This window comes from Rhinolophus sinicus, chromosome 8 (assembly GCF_057876585.1).
Source record: "Rhinolophus sinicus isolate RSI-liver-muscle chromosome 8, RSI-T2T, whole genome shotgun sequence".
Taxonomy (NCBI): Eukaryota; Metazoa; Chordata; class Mammalia; order Chiroptera; family Rhinolophidae; genus Rhinolophus; species Rhinolophus sinicus.
This window is the reverse complement of record NC_142508.1, coordinates 21,810,545-21,830,988: the sequence shown is the minus strand read 5'-3', so window position 1 is coordinate 21,830,988 and position 20,444 is coordinate 21,810,545. Positions and strand designations below refer to the sequence as shown.

Below are 20,444 nucleotides of genomic sequence, written 5' to 3'. Positions count from 1 at the left end.
GCAATGTGCCCAGCATATAATAAGTGCTCATAAATGTCATTTGGTTGTAATTATTATTATTATTGAGCACCTAATCTGGGAAATACAAAAAAATACGTGTCCTAGACCCTTCCTTCAAGGAACAAACAAACTATCAGGAGAGACAGACATGTATACAATTGGTCATGACACAAGGCAGAGTTATGGGCCAGCGCAGATGGGCAAACTGTGTAACTAAAACCGGAGGAGGGAAAGAATGGCTTCAACTGGAGGCTATTGGGTGCGCTTCATTTACAAGGTGGCGCAGGAGCTGAGCCACAGGACAGCAGAAATAGAGTGGTTAAAATGACCCTGGGGGAGGCCTACTGGCAGGTGAACTTAGGGCAGAAGCTTCCCTGCTGTGGCGTCTGTCTGGCTTGTCTCCTCTTCAGAGTAGGAAGCAGCACTGGGTTATATCTGAGATGTCTTAAGTGTGGATGCGTGGTCTGCTGCACTCGTGTCACAGCATTCTCTGTGACAATTTTAACAATAGTGGAGAGCCTCTCCTTAGGTTCCTCCCTACCCCCAAACAGTCCCCGGGGAGGCTCCACACCACAGGGACTCCATGTGCTTACATGGCAGTGAGCAGCGACTGCTCCCCTGGGATCACTCAGGTGAGCTGTGCCTGTCCTACAGGAAGGGTTTCTTTGTAAGATTTTTGTTGAGGTCTGCGTGGGAGAAAAGCCTGAAAAACCAAACTCGATTACATCAAGATTAACTAATAATGATATATTTTCCATCTGGCTTTTAATTGCACCAAACAGCAAGATTCAAAAGAAATCCAGTTAAGTGCTGGGTTTCGTTGCTGTGTCTTTAACTGCTCCCTGTGACCTCTGTCTGTACAGCTCAGGGAGTATATAAATACCTACGGGTTTGCCTTCTGCACTCTGTTCTCCTGAGGGTGTCGGGTTGGAATGAAACACTCTAATCTCTTTGTTTCCCTGCTCTTTATTGTAGATGCCATTTACTGGGTTTGTTTGAATAATATTTAACACCTAAAGTCTGTCTGGGTAATTCCCAACTTTGCCTCACAACACATCCAAGGAAATTAGAGATGAAAATACTAGTAGAATGAAACCTAAAGCATGCCACAGGGCACATTGGCTTACATTTTCTGTTGCATTTTATAACAGGTATAAGGCTCACTTTTGTACATGTATGGAAAATAGAACACAAAGTCCAATGAAAAAACATTAGGGAGGATTCCAGTTACAGCTTGGTGGGTTCAAACACACACAATTCTTGCTTTTTTCGCCACGACATTTCATGAAATGAACAAGGGATATCTGTGTCACTGATGCTGCAAGTTGTAAAATCTTCCATAGGAAAAAGATCCATCCATAAATAAGACTGATCATAAAACTCTAGGTGGTTTTATTTGGGGAGGGGGGATGTTAGTGGGGCTAGAGATATGTTTTAGCAGATGTATTGTATTTGGAAAGATCAGGACTAACTAGTGTTGTTAAAAACTCCACATGGAACAAGAATAGCATGGACTGGAAGAAAATAGGTTTCCTTCCCTGAGTGCGAATGTTAATGTTAGGATACAACGCAATTGTGTCTTCCTCATCTTCTTTTCTCCAGCTGTGAATCAGACTGTGAATCTCTGGACCTCTGTTCCAACTGAGTCCTAAAAGCTCTTTCCAGATTATCCACACCTGTATTAAGGATGGATAAGATCCACCAGCACGGATTTATTCATGACACACCTTGTTCCGCAAAGTATCTAAGACAACTTCCAAAATAGCACACCCAGCCCAGCTGCTGGTGAATTCCCCACACTTCTCTCATTGTTTCTTTTTCCCTTGCCCCATAAATAGAGTGACCTATCTTCTTTTGCTTTTCCTCTTTCCTAATGGCTCCTAATAGTGTGTTATTTCTTTTAAGCAAATGCTTGGATTTGAACAGTTTTCTTCTGATATATGGCCTTGATTCAAAAAGCAAATTTAATCACATTACTCTGAACTGGAAATATATTTCAATTACGTCATCTAGGCAGTCAGGTCGGATTTATCCTTTGTCAGTCTTATTCTTAAGAGAAATTCAGTGGAAAATATTCTAGGTTATTAGAAAGAATATGTGTGTGTATATACAGAAGGTGCCAAAAAAATGTATACACATTTTAGGAAAGAAAAAACTGTATTAAAATTATGCTGATGATAACCACTTTGAGCACCTTTTGTAATTGCAGAAGTCAAACATGGCTTGTATTCATCTTTTGTTATTGGTATATATTGAGTATTAAAATTTTAATACAGTTTTTTTCCTTTCTTAAAATGTGCATAATTTTTTTCACCCTCTGTATATTTACATATATATAACTATATATCTATATCTATATGTTTTTAGTGAAAAAGTATAGTCTTTCCTAAATCCTTTTTGCAATAATTGAAGAGTTAGAAAGTTGAATATTTTGCTATGCTCTTTTCATTCATACGCAGAATTTACTGGGCCCCTGTTACCGGAGTGGATTATGAGAGTGGTCATTTTCTCATTCTTTGCTCTGTTGGTCACTTCTGCTGACCAGATCTTTTCCACAGCCCTCCCAGTTTCTCATCAGCAGCCTCATGTGACATAATGAATTCCATTCTCATCGACCTGACTCACAGCTGCCCCACCTGAGTACCTGGCCAAGCTCGTCCCACAACACGTAGCCCTGTGTGCGACAAGTATCAAAGGAGGGACACACAGGCTGGGCAGTACAACCCCGGTAGAGGGGACATGAGAAGGGTGCGAGGTGAAGCTCCCCTTCTTTCATTCTCTGGTTTTGCTGAGTTCTGTGTGGTGTCGTGGAAAGAGCCCACGCGGGTCAAGGCCTGGTCTGTGGCTATCCACCTCATGACCTCCGACCTCTTTCTTCATCCGTGAACAAGGGGGCTGGACTCTGGGGTGGACGCTGCCAAACAGGCCTGCCTTGGAAGACGAGGCCACACAGGTAGGGCTACAGGCCGCCTTCCTCTCTTCCATCAGATCCGCTCTGCTTTGATCAGGGGTGTATTTTAGGGTGCTCCCCAAGGTATATTTGAAAACATTAAATATATCTTATAAACATGAAAGTGTGTAAAAACACATCTTATACACCATAAACAATGTTGGAAAAGTCCCTGCTCGATGATCTCAGCGTTCCTACCCTAGCACTGTGTGTGGGACTCTAGAGCCTGGGAGAAAGGACGCGGGGCCCCAGAAGCCTCCCCACACAAATGGATACAAGAACCTTTGCTTTAGATGGAGAGAAAGCTGTAGACGTCCAATACTCCTACTTTTTTGATGAAGAAAGTGAGTTGTGCAAGGAGACCCAGCCGCTAACATGAAGAGGAAGAGTCCAGCTCTTCTGACTATCCGAAACTTTGGCCGATACAATGAATTTTAATATAAGGTGGCAACAAATTTGGCATTTCTTGTATCTTTTCTTTGGCAAGAATTAATGTTCCTACTATCTTTTTTTGGAATAACTGTCTATACCCTTTTCTGGCTAGAGGCATCTTTGTGGGGTTCCCCCCCTTTCTTTAAGGTGGCTTTTCATTTCTTCCATTTATTTCTTTACTTCTTCCATAGGGTTCCCAGTTATGAATTATGCATGAGAATAGCAGCCACTGATAGAGAACGTATCATAGCACATATGGTTAGCAGCCACTGATATAGGATCATTTCTAATGGTTGAAATCTTATAATCACATTGCTATTTTGATCCCATTTACCTCCTCTGACTCCAGACCCAAATATCTGAATGTCTCCTTGGCATCTCCTCCTTTAATTAGCTCATAGGCAGCTCATCTCAGCATGTCCAATGCTGACATCATGGTCTTTCCCTAAGAATCTGTTCCTCTTCCAGGGCACCCTGCATCCATCAGTGGCATCAGCAAGCACCCCATGCTTCCAGCCATAAATTTAGGAGTAATCCTTACTGTTTTCTTCTCTCTCCTTGTTACTCACCCCTTGTCTTAGTCTGTTTGGGCTGCTAGGACAGAACACCACAGACCAGGTGGCTTAGCAACAACAATTATTTCTCACAGTCTGGAGGCTGGGAAGTCCAAGATCAAGGTGCTGGCAGATTTGATGTCTGGTGAGGTCCTACTTCCTGGTTCACAGACGATGTCTTTTGGCTGAGTATTCATATGGCAGAAGGGACTAGGGAGCAACGTGGGGAGTTTTTCTATAAGGGCACCAATCCCATTCATGAGGACTCCAACTTCATGATCTAATCACCTCTCAAAGTTCCCACCTCCTAATACTACTGTTTCCCGGAAAATAAGACCTAGCTGGACCACCAGCTCTAATGTGTTTTTTGGAGCAAAAATTAATATAAGACCCAGATATATTATTATATTATATTATATTATATTATATTATATTATATTATATTATATTATACCCGGTATTGTATATTATAGTATACCCAGTTTTATATAAGACCTGGTCTTATATTATAGTAAAATAAGACCAGGTCTTAAATTAATTTTTGCTCCAAAAGACGCATTAGAGCTGATGGTCCGGCTCGGTTTTATTTTCAGGGAAACACGGTAATACATTGGGGATTATTAGGTTTCAACATATGGATTGGGGGTGGGGACACAAACATTCGGTCTATAGCTTCCCTGTCCATGATGTATCTCAAATGTCTTTGGATTAGTCCACCAGAGACCAATGTGACAGCCTCCTTACTACTTCTCTAATCTGTTTGCTGCAGGCAATCAGATGAATCCTCTCATAATACAAATAGGATTAATTCCCTACCCCTAATTCCTGCCTCTCCAATCCTGCAGTGACTTCCTGTTGCTCTTAGGAGTAAGACATTAAACTCCTCAGGACTCACGTTGTTGGGCTTTTAACCATAATTCCACACTGCCTCTCCAGGAGAGAACTGAGACTCCTCAGCCTATAGTTAACGTCAGAAATATGAAAGTCACAGAAATTTGGGGAATTAGTTCAAAAAAAGAATAAAGACAGAAACCCAAGGAATACCATCAGTTAGCTGCTAGGTGGAGAGAGGACACAGGGATGGAAAGACAAGATATTTTCTAGGCACGTAAAGTGTGCAGCTGGGACACTTCACTGTTTAGTGCTACGCGTGATTGAGAGCCTTGGCTCATTTTCAAATTATTTGTGAAGATGTGTGGGGTGAGAAGAGGATAGGAGGTGGGATTGAAAAGAGGAAGTAAAAAGAAGGAAGTGTTGCTTCTTATTTACCCAAATGTTGCTTCTACTTTTTATCCAAATGTGACAAATATATTTATCACTATGCACAAAGCAATTAAAACGTGGGAAGAAACATTTGGGATACAATACAAAGAATTACTAGTCTATTCATCCGCTTTATATTGAGTTAATATACTCTAAAAACGTCTAGGATTGGTCTTGGAATTTGACAGGGTAAAATGACAGTTAACATAGAAGTTATGTATCTGAATTTTTACAGTCTTTGCTTTTTACTGATTTCCTGGAGATCTGGAAGCAGCAAGTGCACTGACTGAAGAATCTGTAGCTCAGAGGTTGGAATCCTGACTGTGTCATTTATCAAGTGTGTGACTCTGGTCAGTTTACTAAACGACTTTGACGATTAGATTCCTCCTATCTGTGACACAGGACGAGACTGCCCATTTCCTAGGTTTTATGTGGTATGAATTAAATAAATAAGTACAGTGGCCCAGTCACAGCAGGTGCTTCATAACTGCCTCCTTAAAAAAAACCCCAAACATTTCTTCTTTGATGAAAACAAATGTGAACATGCTATCTTAGTGGTTCTTTTGTTTTTAAATTTACTGAAGTTTCAAGGTAATTTCTTTGACAGCCTGGATGTTCATTGATCAGAGCAGTGTTTCTCAATGTTGGGCTCAGGAAACCCTACATCCAAATCACCGTGGTGACTGCTTAGCTGTGCGCATTCCTGCCCCTCTTCCCAAGTTTCTGATCCGGAATTGTTGGGGAGCTGGGCATGGCAACCTGCATTTTAACAAGTGCTCAGGTACTTTTCTGGCATGCTGACATTTAAGAATCATATTACAGAATCATATTTACCTTTGCCTAATAAAATAAAAACCACCTTTTATTGTCATCTCCTATGGAAGTTTAAGATGGTTGATTCAAAATATCAAATTAATTTATTTCATACTTTTCAACCAAGGAATTAAAGATTATTCGTAAGTACTATTTGCAGGACAAAGGATCCACAGAGGAAAACTATAGTTTAAACCTGATTTCCAAGTATAACAGCTAGTTACATTAGGCTATTTAAATTTAAATTCAGTAAAATTTGGTAAAATTAAAATTGCAGTTCCTCAGTTGTACCAGCCACATTTCAAGTGCTCCACGGCCACAGGCGGCTGGCAATGACTACGTGGGATGGTGCAGTACAAACATTTTTATCACCACACTGTTCTGTTGGACCCAGTTCTACTGGAGTGTGATCTGTAAAACACCATTTCCTTACATAACTCAAATATACTATTTTTCAATTAAACAGATGCATTTGATACAGAAAAATGTTGTTTCTTACTTTGCTAGAAATGCATGCAGATGATGGATAGCCCTGCCTGCTTCCTCTGCAACATTCCTCCCCTGCTCCCCATCCCCCCAAACTAGTTACAGCCTTTTTTGCCTTGCTGCCTCTTTAACCCTTTATCAACTGCATGCTAGCACACAATTCAGTTACTGTCATTATGCACTCTTCTCACAAAAGACAACTTCCACAGGAGAACTGGGCTGCTGGGAGGTTCCATCTGAATAAAACTTCCTTGATGGCTCACAGACCATGAAGGGGCGATGTTAACTTTCTTTCACTTTAGTGGGCTGTGGACTACCGCAGGCTACTGTGCCGGGCTCCTGAGAGGGCAGAAATCTCACTACTATTCTTCCTGCAGGAGCTTCATTCTCCAGTGGCTCACCTCTCCTCCCACTTCCAGCATGGTTTTCCTGTTCACCTTTTCCTTTCCCACTTGATGGGGAGGGTGTGTTATGTGACTGTGCGTTGGGAGAAGTCAGGGAAAGAACAAGTGAAGAGGGGGTGCTATTCTAACATCATCTTTCTTTGTAACTGTTTTCCTCATCAAGACCTGCTACCAGAGAATTTGGAAGATACAAAAAAATTTGAAGAAACCACCCACTCCCTCAATCAACTATACTTCCACCACCCAGAGAAAAGCTCTGTGATTGTTCTGGTGTGTTTTCTCTACACGGCGATGCCAATTCAGATCATACTTTACATTTCTAAATATTCAGCTTTTTTTTTTTTCACTGAATACTATATTATAAAACATTTCCTTTATCATTATAGTCTTTAAAAACACACTTTCTTAACATAGCTGTCCCACAATTTAGCATTCCCGTCATGTTAATAGGTTAAAATTGATTCCAATTTTTCATTAGAAAAAAAATGTGACAAATATCAATGTGTGTGTGTGTGTGTGTGTGTGTGTGTGTGTATTTTGTGCATTTCTCTGAGTAGTAAGAAAAAAATGGAAAAAAGGATCTTAGGTGAGAGGGTATTAATGCACTTGATATGGTTCCAAACTATCTTCTGGAAAGATCGTAACAATTTATACGCCCATATCAAGGAAATGTGACTGTTCCACCCCATCTTTTCTAAAACAAGGTGTTAGCTTAAAAACGTACATGCTAATTTGCTAGGGAAAAATAGTGTATTAATCATAGTTCTTTTGCTCTCCTTAAATTATGAGTAAGGCTTAACATCCTTCATGCTCATTGGGCATCTCTGTTTTTTTCTTTTCTAAACATGTCCTTTGTTAATTAAATTGGGGTTGGTTTTTACTTTGCTTATTGTACATTCTTCCGATTGTTTTATGACACCTGATTTGGGTTCCTTGTGAGAGCCTTATGAGAGCCAGGGATGTATGTGCTCATCTGAAAGTCCTCCTTGGAGCATGTCCATTCTTTCGCCCCATTGTTTTCAGTGCCCAGGACTCTCAGATGCTTCTCAGGCTCAGGCGACAATATTCTCTTTCCCTGATCTTAAATGTCACCCACAGCATTCTGTTACACCTTAGTGGGATTGTAAATCATCGAATCATTCAATGAAACACTCATTTATGATTTATCTCTATGCATACAATTAAAGGCCATAGTTTTGTCAAAGGTATTTGGAGCATCAAATAGGAAGTCGTGGGAGACTCCTGGGAGTGGAGAGGCCAGGAGTCAGCTTTCTCCGTCTGCCTATGAGACAAGCTCTAGAGCCCCTTGTGTCACCACAATAAATAGGCCAGATTCAAGGACTGATAACTCCTCAAATCAGCCCCTGAGATAAGACAAACAGTCAGAGAACATGAATGTGAAATATCAAGGCATTACTGGGAGGCAGAGTTATTTTTAAAAGGACAATAGCAAGAAAATCCAAAATTAATGATAAACACAACACCAAAAGTTGTTGACAAAGAGTGTTCATATTTTGCTCATAACTTTTCTTAAAATTTGAACTTTTCTTGCATCTATTTTTTAAACTACGATTTCTCGGTTAGGTATTTCAAAACATAAGACGGATATTTCTAGGAATTCTCATTTGAAAATAATTTTTCAGTTTGATTTAAAAAGGTGAATAAATAATACATTACCTTTGAAACTAGCATTGAAATGATTTCTTTTACAGTGCTGTCAATCAAATCGTCTATTTTTGAATGGTACTGTTGCTAGATATGAAAAGATAAAGATGTATTAGTTGATGTGGACACAAAACTTTTGTCATTAAGTCATAAATGCTTTCCAGCTACTAGTTACAACATATCAGATTTACTTAAAATGATCATTTTGAACATTGGAAGAACAAAACCTTGAAAACGATCCACCCAATCAACACTTTTTACATTGTGGTTTGAAAATTTTCCCATGTGCACTGTTGAGTTAAGCAGCTAATGGGGTTATTATATAGATGAATTGAGTTCTTATTCTTATTCAGGCGGAGGAATGTGAAGGATACTTTTTGTCTTCTCCTCTATAATTAAAGTGGCCGTGTATTTTTCTAAAGGGTTGGTTTAGCTGGAGAAGCAAAAAGACTAGAAAAAGATTTAATTAATACAGCATTTCATGTCTGACAACTCTCATTCATAAGTTATTTCAAATGTGCTCTAGAAATAAAATGAGCTCCCAATTGTTCACTCTAAAAGGATCTTTTTGTCAGTGCAGGGAGCAGCAGTTTATACAATTCTTACAATATGCTCAAGCAAGAGCAAAATTAAAATTTCATCAACAAAGGTGAATAGATGGTAACAAATTAATAGGCCATAAAAGGTATAATGAAACGGCACTCACTCCCCATCGTTTTATTACTGCTTCCCCATGAAAAAGGCGCCTTTAAGTAAATGCAAAAAAAGATGTATTTAAAATAAACCTGAAAGACTCCTTTTTTGCTTTCTTTAGAGAATACTAGAGAGCCCCATTCTTAAATTAGCAGGAGGTTCGGCTTCTACGGTGTGTGAAGGCACATTCATTTAAACAGTAATTCTTCCTTTAGAAGCATTTATCTGACAGCCGATTGTCCCCAACAGCCACTTCACAGAAAATGTGACTTGTAAAGACTAACCCTATCTTGATGGTTCAAGGCTTCTTGGAACAGCTAACATAATGCAAGGAGTAAAAGTACTCAGGTCAGTATAAACATTAGACCAACTTAACAGCTGCTGGTTGAATGGTTTCCTAAGATGTAAGTTTTTGAAAGCTATTTTTTTCCTTCTGAAAACATGTCTCAAAGTTTCCACACAGAACAAAACATCAACTGAGATCTGCTTTGGAATACGCAGGAATGATTCCTCCCTGACAGGCTGACAGGTACAAGTGGTCATCTAATAATGAAGAAAGGAAGCATAATTTTGGAGTATGTGAATTATTTTCTCTCTCTCTCTCTGTCTCTGTCTCTCTCTGTTGTGTGTGTGTGTTGACAAGTGGTCTAAAATGAACACACACGTGACATTTACTAGGCATGTATTTCACCCAGTGAAGTAAAATACTAAGGGTCTGTCTCCCTTAAAGCCTTACTAATTCCTAAATCAGTGCTCTGCAGAGGATAAATGGAACAGAAACATAGAGGGTAGCTGTCTGTTGCAGTAGTGCTGACATTTTTGCTTTTGAAACAATTTGAAGAGAAGCAAAGGGGGAGAAAATAGAGGAAAAAAGGTAGAAGAGAAAGAGTCTAGAAAAGCTGGTTGGTAGTTTAGATGGTGGTGAAGTCCTGCCCAACCACAGATATAGGTACAAAAAAAGTACCCCCCCCCCCCCCAGCGGAAGGGGCTCAGCTGATTGGGCAGTTAAAGAGCTTATGCAAATGAGATCTGTCCTGGCTCTCTGCCACTCTCTTCTCACATCCTTCTCTCCAAATTTGTGTCTGGGCAGTGGGGAGAAATACCAGACTGACTCCCGTTCGGGTAGAATAGGAAAGAAATATAGCAAATGGGTTTCAAGCTTCTCACTTCCTTCTTACATGGAAAGTGTTAGAGAACATGCAGGGATGGAGGCACCCAGATCTCCAAATGGTTCCATATTCTTTTCCTTTTTTTTCAAAGATTGGGGAAGGGGAACAGGACTTTATTGGGGAATACAGTGTTTATTTCCAGGTCTTTTTCCAGGTCAAGTTGCTGTCCTTTCAATCTTAGTTGTGGAGGGCGCAGCTCAGCTCTAGGTCCAGTTGCCATTGTTAGTTGCAGGGGGCGCAGCCCACCATCCCTTGTGGGAGTCGAGGAGTTGAACCAGCAACCTTGTGGTTGAGAGCCCACTGGCCCATGTGGGAATCGAACCAGCAGCCTTTGGAGTTAGGAGCACGGAGCTCCAACCGCCGGAGCCACCAGGCCGGCCCCCCATATTCTTAAGTACGCCTCATCCTCAATGTTTATCTCCATTTGCCATAAATTTCTTTTTTTTTTTTTTAAACTCAAAAGTAATCAAATATCATCAGAACGCTATTGAAAATAGAACACGGAGCTTATATATGTTAAACCTTTAGGTTGGACCCATTTGGGGAATCCTTAAAATCAAAAGATGAGCCACTAAAGAGGTCTCTTTTTATTGAAAGGCAGGGAAAGCCATGGATGCTGGTAGTCATAAAATTCTCCTATCACAACAGACTGCTATTTTGATACCTGATCTAGCCAAAAGGACAGGAGGGGAGAGGGGGAGAGGGGATGACGGAGAGGAAGTGAAAAAGGAAGAAAAGTATACATCTTAAATGTACTACTTAAGGCAAAAACTCAAGTAATACAAAGTTTTTAGGTTTGTATAATACAAGATTTTGCTAGTGTATTTATCTGATTAGCTCTGACTTACACTAATATCGAATCTGAAGACTACTGGGAACTTCTAGAATCTTCTATAGCTGCACAGTTAGTACAGGTGGCATGGGAGCATTGTGGGTGGGAATGGGGAGATGACCGCAAAATTCCTATTTTACGTATACATTCTACAAAGAGAACGATGCACATATGCAGCATATGGTCAACAGAAAGTTAGCTAGAAAAAGTTATTCATCAGGGGATCCAGACAAACCCAAATACACAAAAAGAGATGGCAAGAAGAACAGAATTTCTCTGCAGAGACATTTATGTTACCTAAGCTAAAATTGATAATTATTCAGATGAACAGAGCCCATTTTTTATAACATTCTGCAGTTTTTGTTTGTAAGAATAAAAACCTGTAAAATTCTTAGATTGGGTCAATGATCCTACATTCCAGGGCTTTGGTAGAATCCAGGACATTCCTAGACTAATTCTCCCCACATCTTCCTTCAAAAGCAAACTGTTGGTGCCTTGCTTCTCCAGCAGAAGACTCTGAACTTAGATTAAAACAGACCTTGAGGACTCTTACTTCACAGAGGCCAGAGATCAGGCACCGGCCTGCAACCCTGCTGTCCTATACTCAGGTAAATATCATTTTACCTGACCGCATGAAAACACACAAGAAATGAAGACTAATCAAATACCAGTGTAATCCAGCATTCTTAAGAAGATTTTGGTTCTTCTCTTGGCATGAATTTTAAAGGTATTGGATTGTTAGTTCTGGAAATGGAAGTGTTTTACTGTAATTGAGAACAAATCCCACACAAGTAGCACCCCACCCCCACTTGCCCCATTAGCGTGCTTTCATCCCCAGTGGATGGGCCATGGGATGCAGAGGCTCTGAGGGCAGATGATGGCCTAACGCCCACACATTAGTCTGCTTTTCTGCAGGGATGGGTAACAAGGATTTCTAAACCCTGGTGGTTTTGTGCTCTCAACATCTGTCCCCAAGGGACTGGCCTAAGATTGCTGACTCATATGCACAGCTGTCACATGGGCAGATCATTCACTCACAAATGACTCCATTAAACATGTTCCGGGCTGTGGCTGAGCATGTTTGTATCATCACGTGACCATACGAAAACAGAATCATAACTTAGGAGCACAGAGGAGCTGCCTTGTGGGTAAGGAGTCACGAAGGCTTTATCCCTTGACAATGACAATATATTAGGTTGGTGAAAAAATAACTGCGGTTTAAAAGGTTAAAAAAAAAAAAAAAAAGGCAAAAACCGCAATTACTTTTGCACCAACCTAATAACGACTTACTAGAGATTTTGCAGAGGTAATCCCCTTATAATTCAGAAAAATAATCTCTGCTAGGTTACTCTATGTAGTAAGTACATATTTTTAAAAGGTTCCAAATTGTGTGGTGAGCTAGTTTTTTCAAAAGCTTTATTTGTTGCTTATTATAGAATGGAGTCCACAGGCTCACCTATGCATGCGATGTATTTACTAATTTGCAACAATTCCAAAACTTATTTCAAGCACATACAAAGAGGGAAAGCCAGTGTCATTATGTGGGTATATTTGGTGGAGATTAAAAGCAAAGTATAAAATCCTTCTTTCGCATTGAGATTCTTGTTTACCACTTTCCAGGGTTGCTAATGGGTTTTACACCTGCACATTTTGAACTCTATTAGTTGTGTGAAAGTTGTTGGGGACTAATTGTCTCTGGTGAGAAGGTGCAGGTGCAGACATAATGAACAGTAGCAGATTACTCTTCAAAACCATCCACCTATTAATGTAAAGAATCATTTGACAATGCACCAATGTTTTGTCATTTGTGTGTGTGCCCATTTTCTTTTTAAGTACTAGAGTGAGTTGTTTCTGACAGGGTTGGATTTTTAAAGCCATGACAACAAATCAGTCTGTTCATTCAACAAATATTTACTAAGTGCCTATTGGTCAGGTACTGCAGTGTATGTTAAAATAAGAACAAATGGATAAATTCATTATTAATGAGAAGAGGCAAGATGACTATAAACCCAATGGGAAATGGATGGGCTTATTGTAAAGAGACTTAAGACAATATTCTTGCAATCAAAGGCTTACATTTGGGTATTGAAAAACATGAAGAGGTAGAGAGGAGCCATCGATATTCAAACCAGCTGCCTCCTTATTCAGATAATTAGAGATGATAAATCATGTTGTAAGTGATCAGAGAATAACTACTGAACATTCCACAACGCTTACATTATTAGTTACTTAATCTGTAAGATTATATGCTATGGTATTAGAAATATGTCTTTTCCCCCTGAATTGTCCCCAAAATGAAATGTGTGTATATACAGAGGGTGCCAAAAACATGTATACACATTTTAAGAAAGGAAAAAAACTGTATTAAGATTGTAATAATATATATCGATAAAAGATGAATACAATTTTTTGGGCACCCCTGGTATACATAAATTATGGTCAAATAACTAAGGTCTATATCTGGACTAAATAAGTATGAAAATCACAAATAGTGTGCCTTCTCATCTTCTTTCACAGTTACCTAAATCCTTCTGCTTCGATGAGAATTGTTAGCCCAGTAGAGTCTTGTTGAGTTTGATTCTCAGGTGTTAACTGTAATACTTGTAAGATTTAACATACAAAAAAAGTATATTTACATACAGTACACAAATAAATTTGACATATATATATATATATATATATTATTATTATTTTTTAATATAGTCAATTTAGTCTCTCTCTCTCTTTTTCCCTAGTAAATCTTGTGTGCATGAAGGTTTTCAAATCATTGTTGCTCTGAGGTTCTGAGTGGTACCTCAAGAAAATCTTGTGTGGGAGAGGGGAAAGGCTCCTGACACGCCTGCTTTTTTTCCTGACTCTGATGATGGTTACATCCCTGGCCACGAGTGGGAGGAAAGACTCACTGGTGGGCATGTACCTCGCTAAAATCCACAAGTGGGTTCTTTCGTATGAAGTGATCTGGAGAGTGGCCTTCCAGTCTTTGAATTTAGGGGTCACCCTGACATAAGGTATATGTCATCTAAAGTCCCAAACTCTACATTCGTCTAGTAGTAGTTAAAGTATATACTAAAGATATCTGTGTCTGGAAAATGTTAATAATCGTTCTGTTTCTGAATTTGTTTAGAACTTAGTTTAAAGGAGGGTGAATTCATTGGGTTTTAAATAATTTTATCTTTAAAAATCTAATTTGTAGATTCTGCAGCTTAACAGAGAAGAAACATTCCTCGTGACATTATTTAAGATGTAAGCATTTATATATGTTGTAATGTGTCTTTGGGTAATTGCTGTGTTATAGTAAGCTGTTAGTGTGTAACTCACAGACAGAAACCAAAAACCTGAAAATCACATGAATTATATTATTTAAATTTGAAAAGATGAAAATAAAAAAACATGCATTTACGAAAATAATAATTCAAATGAGAATGTGGTAAAAAAAAAAAAAAATGAGACTTACCCATTGACTACCAAACTGGAGACCATGTCATGGAAAAAAAAAAGGCGATGAAGGAGAACATATGGGAAGAGTAAAGAAATCATGAAAAAGTAATTACAATGGGGGAAAAAAGCAACAAAATGTCAACTTAAACAGATATCTAAGAAAAATAGATCCATTTTCACCCAATCACGACTCTCAACAAAAATAAATCACAGGGTAAAACAAGCTATTTCTGAATATAGAACAAAACAAAATATAAATAAAATTGGAACAATGGGATATTTATTGAAAAGAATGAAGCCTAATTTTCAAGTATGTTTCACCTTGGTCTTTCCAAAATAGAAACTTTTGTGTAAATAAAATATATCATATGCTATTTTCTGTGGCTTGGTTTTTTTTTTTACATAAAAACTCTGGATACTCTGGATTTGTGTAAACAAAGCAGGTAGCTTTTTTCATTTGCTTATGAAAAGTAAGCTTTATGTAAACACACAACAACTAAGCTGTTAAAAGGTATATCTGAAATTCAATGGCCACTTATAAAATTGTAGGCAATCTTCATGTGAAAAAGAAGAAACTGACTGAAACAAAGGATAAAGGGTATTCCGTTGTTATAGTAAAGAAAAGACCAAACACTTATATTGGAGAACTTGGTCTTTTAATCTAATCAAGTGTGTGACTTCTGGAAACAGCATCCTTCTCTGCCAGGGCACCCCGTGCTGCATTTCTCCACGTGACACTCAATCCACTTACCTCTTGGCCTCCATCCAGGGCACAGAGTTTGGTGCTTTGCTTCTTGGCATCGACTAACACGTTAAACATGGTACACACAGAAGCTGGGATGCGCAAGTCAGTGGTTTTGCTCGCCTTTTGTAGCTTGAGTTCAAATGCAGTTCTTGTTCTAGTCATTGAAACACGAATTCAGAGTAAGAAATTGACATATGTCCCACCTGTTGTGTAACAGTGAAATCAACACCACAAGATGCTAATTTAAAACATGCAAATAAGGGGTGTGGCCATGTTTGGGAGCTGGGGGTGGGATGCTCTCCTATGAAAGATCAGACTGTGATATTCTATCTTAACCACAGCTTTTGCCATCACTCAGACAATATCTCTACCCAAATGAAGCTATTTGCTACATTGAGTGTGTCACTCTTTTAAATGTAAAAACCTCATCGTTTCACTCAAATGCCTGAATTAGTAACAAAAGGGAAAAATCACTGGCTTCTCCACATTCAAGCAGAACAAATCCTCCAGGTGAAGATTTGCCAAATCAAAAAAGGTAGAAGTCTGAAAAACCCTAAAACCTCATAATTAATGTACAACACAGAATGTGTAATTCTTTCACATCACTTAGGTTCTCTTTCAAATACCTGAAGTTGCAGCTAGGCTTTTAAAAGCTACTGCATAACAGGCAATTTGAGATTGGTCTTGGTTAAGTATCCAAAGAATACCCACAGATTTGAGATATCAGAATCACAGACAATGAATATTTTTTTAAACATTAAATAACCTAATTCGTGGCCTTGCCTTGGGAGGGCATGAAACATTATTCTAAAAACCGATTTTTCTTGCTTTAGAGAATTTAGGATTATTCAGCTGCTCCAATCAGAGTTTGTTATTCCACTATGCTGTCCCCGCCATTGTTCTTGCACATATCATGAACACGGGCAAGGAAAAAACAATGCTTGGATACTTTGGATGCAATGCTGATTGTGTAAGAACTAGTAAAACAATGAAAGCACCTTTGGAAGAATCCTCATAACTTATTTCTAGTTAAGTTTTGAAGAATGGGAATGGATATTTGGAACTCATCTGGTAGGGACAGAGCACACCAGAAAACACAATTGGGGGCACTGATCGTCATTTGAGTTTGCCACGCCATTTCACAGCACAGAGACAGAACGCTTAAAGTATTTAACAGACCTTTTCCGGATGTCTCAGGAAGTATTGCCTTGGGAATTTAAAAGATCGTATTCCCAGAGAGAAAACAATCAGCACAACAGAAATGATTACTAGGGGTACAACTGAGGAGGGCAATGGTTAGGGGACTTGAGAAAAACTATCAGGCCCATCTTGTTAATTACATGGGTCCCCAGAATTTAGGTCAGAGAACCTAATGACCATTTTGGAATAGTGGTACATACTGCAATCTTTCCTGCGACAACTATGTAACAGGTACTTGGTGAAAAGTGGTATTTTGGGTGCTGGAATATTAAGCAGCAACTTGAAAACACACGACTACCTTTTGACACAGGCCTCTATCATATCACTGGCCATTAGTTTAAGTCTTTGCTCTAAGTGGTGGGCAAATTCTTGCTCTGGCCAGTGTAGATCAAGGACAAACATTTGCAGTGCATCGAGTTTCCAAAAAAGGTCTTCTGATGTTGCTGAGCCATTGCTGGAAGAAAAAGGAAAAAATGAGAACATCATGAATTTCCACTGTTAGCTCCGGGGACCACTAACACATTGGTTTTTCTTTCCTCTTTGTAGCCATTGCCATCAGCGAAAAAATACACTACAAAATCTCTAATGATCACTATTTCCTCTGTTCAACCTGCTAATTCTTCCTTTTCACTTCCCAGTGAAAAGGCAAGGCAAGGAGAACAAAATAGAAATAAACATAATAGTAAGGTTTCCTAAAAAGGCATAAACTGGATGCAGATACTTGAGTAAGGAAAGAAATCAAATTGTGTACATCAGAACAAACATTTTAAATGTTCTTTACTAATCTCTCGGATAAAACATATAAATATTTCTTTTTAGAAATTCAGAAAAGTATGTTTTATACAAGAAGATCCATATAACAGCGGCTATTAGCTTTCCTCTTCTACTCAAGGATATGGGTCTGTCATCACAACGGATGGCTTCTGTCTGTCTACAGGCATGTACATATAAGACCCTTAACTTTCTCAGTTACAGGTAAAGGTGAAACAGGTACTGGAAATGAAATAACAGGTTGGGAAGGGAAGCAAATCTTACTTCTATTTTGAGATGCGTTGTGGCTTTTCTAGCTCATAATTAAATGTAACAGTACAAGGCATGGTCTAACCCAGAAATGCTGTTCAGGCCGCTCTGAAGTTGGAACAAAGTCATGTATATTTCAGGCCCTTACATCTGTCTAATTATGGAGTCCAGATCTACTGTACATTTGCTACTATAGTAAAATTACTCTGTATTTTCACACCATGCATGAAGGTAATTTTTACCAGAGTACATATAATATTTAGGGTAAGGATAATACTATTATGCAAGTAGACAGCCTAATAAGGAAACAGATGTTTTCAAAGTAAAATATTCCTACATTAAAACATATTGAAATTTAGTTATAAAAGAGAATGAAAGAAAAAAAAAGCTGCTGTGGGATTCATCTCTCCTCAGCTTTCCAATATCTGTTTAACATATATTCATCTAAAATTTATATTTTCAGTTTGTAAAACAAAATTAAAAAATAAAATAAACTCTTTCATCACAAGGGCATGGTGGAAAACTTTTATAAAAAATAAAATTTTTTGGAATAGCCACATTATTTAGATAAATATATCTTAATTCGGTAGCATAAAAATATCACCTCTTACTCTGGCTAATTAAAAGTTCTGGTCTGTTCCCCACCCCCTTGCCTCAGCATCTTAGCTCCATCACCAATCTGCTTTGCTTTCCTCCTCCTATTCTGCCAGTATTTCCTCATGATCTCCTTGTCTAGCCAAGATGTCCTCAGAGTTAAATTCTCAAGGCGCCAAACACAGCAAAGCACAGAACACTACCCATGGCACTTCATTCACTCAGTCTCTCCTCACCTTAATATTTAGTCCCCCCAAAGTACCATTCGACAAAAGAACCAGACAATACCATGCTGACCTTGCTGTGGGAAGTGTTTGAAAAACCCCTATATTTACTTCTCCTTTTTGTCATATATATATAATAAAAACAAGAAAGAAAAATGAACAAGCATATCCATAGTGTACAATTTGGTAGCTGAGAAGATCTATGTTTTAAGAGTAACTGAAAATAATTGGCAAAGAAGCAAATCTACTTCTTATAATTTTTTACTTAGGAGAAATATAAGTAGCTATTTGAAACATGTATGCATTCTTTAACAGCATAACAGAACAGCAAAAGCAAAAGCCATAATCAAAACAAAATCCCAAAGAGTAAAGGTAGAATTTTATTAAAAATGGACTTTCTCATAACATGTAACAATTAAATCTTTATAGAGAATATGGACATATGTTTCTCCTGTTCTTCAATGCTATGGTCAGAGTCTGAACAATAAATGTGCTTAATTGGAAATGCAATTAAGATAACAACTGTTTGTTATAATTAGATAGCTAGATGAAAAAATGTAAATCAGTTTTCTCTCGAGCTGGTATATATAACCTGCGATTTTTTATGAAACTTTTTCATTTTAAAATTAGCGACTTCGCCTAATCAGTGACTTATTCCTAACAGTATTATTAATTGATTAAAGAACTCAAACATGAATAATGGACTCAGATAATTTCCTAAAAATTCCAGCATTATCTTACCGGCATTCACGTTTAGTGCTAAAAACCCAGAATTAAGGTTTTATATACAGGGAGAGATACGGAGACCATCCTCTTAAAGTGATTTATACATTAGTAGATAGGTGTATATCTTCAAACCCATGGTTACTTTGCTATTACTAACCTTCACTTAATCAGTAGTTGTACTTTTAATTCGCAATATATGTGAAATGGAAATGTTTTTTGCTATTTAATGCTTTCTAGCAGAAGTTCAAAACACTACTTGCAATGACATCATAACATTATGAGTAATTCTGACATCCTGACAAAGAGTCTAATGTTGATTATCTTGACAGGTAAAGATAATGGTAACTAACTTGGAAACCATATTTTTTATTTGCCCAGAATAATGAAAGTCGAATCACTCAATTTACAAAGCCAAAATCTGTCATGGTTCCTGTCCTGAGATGCAGGTCATTTTATAAAAGGACTCCCAAGAATGAAATCCAGAGTTCACACATATCTCAAAGCTAATAAAATAGTGATGATGAAAAACCCCTAAATTTTCCAAGGTAATGCCCACAATAGGGTTCTTGATAAAAGCAAAATTGTAAAACAGATGAGAAATAAGGATGAATAGGAGTTAAATTATTAACCCATATAAAGAAGTACAAAAAAAAAATCATAAACCTAGAAAGATTCTGTATGTTTCCTAGATAATTCCTGAGCACACAGCGACACCATTTTATACACTGTAAAGACCCAAAGCGTTTGCCTATAACAATGAGATTGACATGTGGCCTAACATCCTAATAATTATTATGAGTACAGTGATGCTGTTTAACTTGCAGAAATATTGCCAAAATATTTTGCAAGTTCTCGTTCTCTTCCTTGGTCTTTCCTTTTGTCTTTTCCCGATTGTATGCACCCTAGACTGGGAACAGATTTGACAGGTGGTAGCAGGATAGGTAGAAACGATGCTGAACGAGTTCTTAGCCACTGTGTTCTCTGGAAGCAGAATAAATTAACAATAGGGTGAGGGCTTTGGAGTCAAGCAAACCTGTGTTCAAATCTTACCTCTGCCACTTACTCTGAGATATTGGGCAAATTTTGTTTCGTAACTGCTTCATGACTAAATTTCCTTAACTGTAAAATGGGGATAATGACATTTACCTCACAGCATTGTTAAACGCAATAAAGAATTTGGCTCTGTACCTAGAACATAATAAATGCTCAATAAATGATAGCTATTTAACTCCTTTT

General features: G+C 38.2%; 1 protein-coding gene across 11 annotated transcripts in view; it reads right to left on the bottom strand.

Annotated features, from left to right (window-relative positions):
- Window positions 1–20,444, bottom strand: part of CADPS2 (calcium dependent secretion activator 2) — a 479,588-nt gene that overhangs the window by 41,753 nt on the left and 417,391 nt on the right. For 7 of the 11 annotated variants that reach the window (XM_088799948.1, XM_088799951.1, XM_088799947.1 and 4 more), the window contains 4 exons: window positions 16,943–17,098; window positions 15,451–15,598; window positions 14,716–14,730; window positions 8,580–8,654 (listed from right to left, as the gene is read on the bottom strand). In XM_088799948.1, the coding sequence (XP_088656074.1) occupies window positions 8,580–8,654; window positions 14,716–14,730; window positions 15,451–15,598; window positions 16,943–17,098 (394 nt within the window). The remainder of the gene's footprint in view (window positions 1–8,579; window positions 8,655–14,715; window positions 14,731–15,450; window positions 15,599–16,942; window positions 17,099–20,444) is intronic. The other 4 variants (XM_088799952.1, XM_088799950.1, XM_088799954.1 and 1 more) reach the window with 1 other exon arrangement.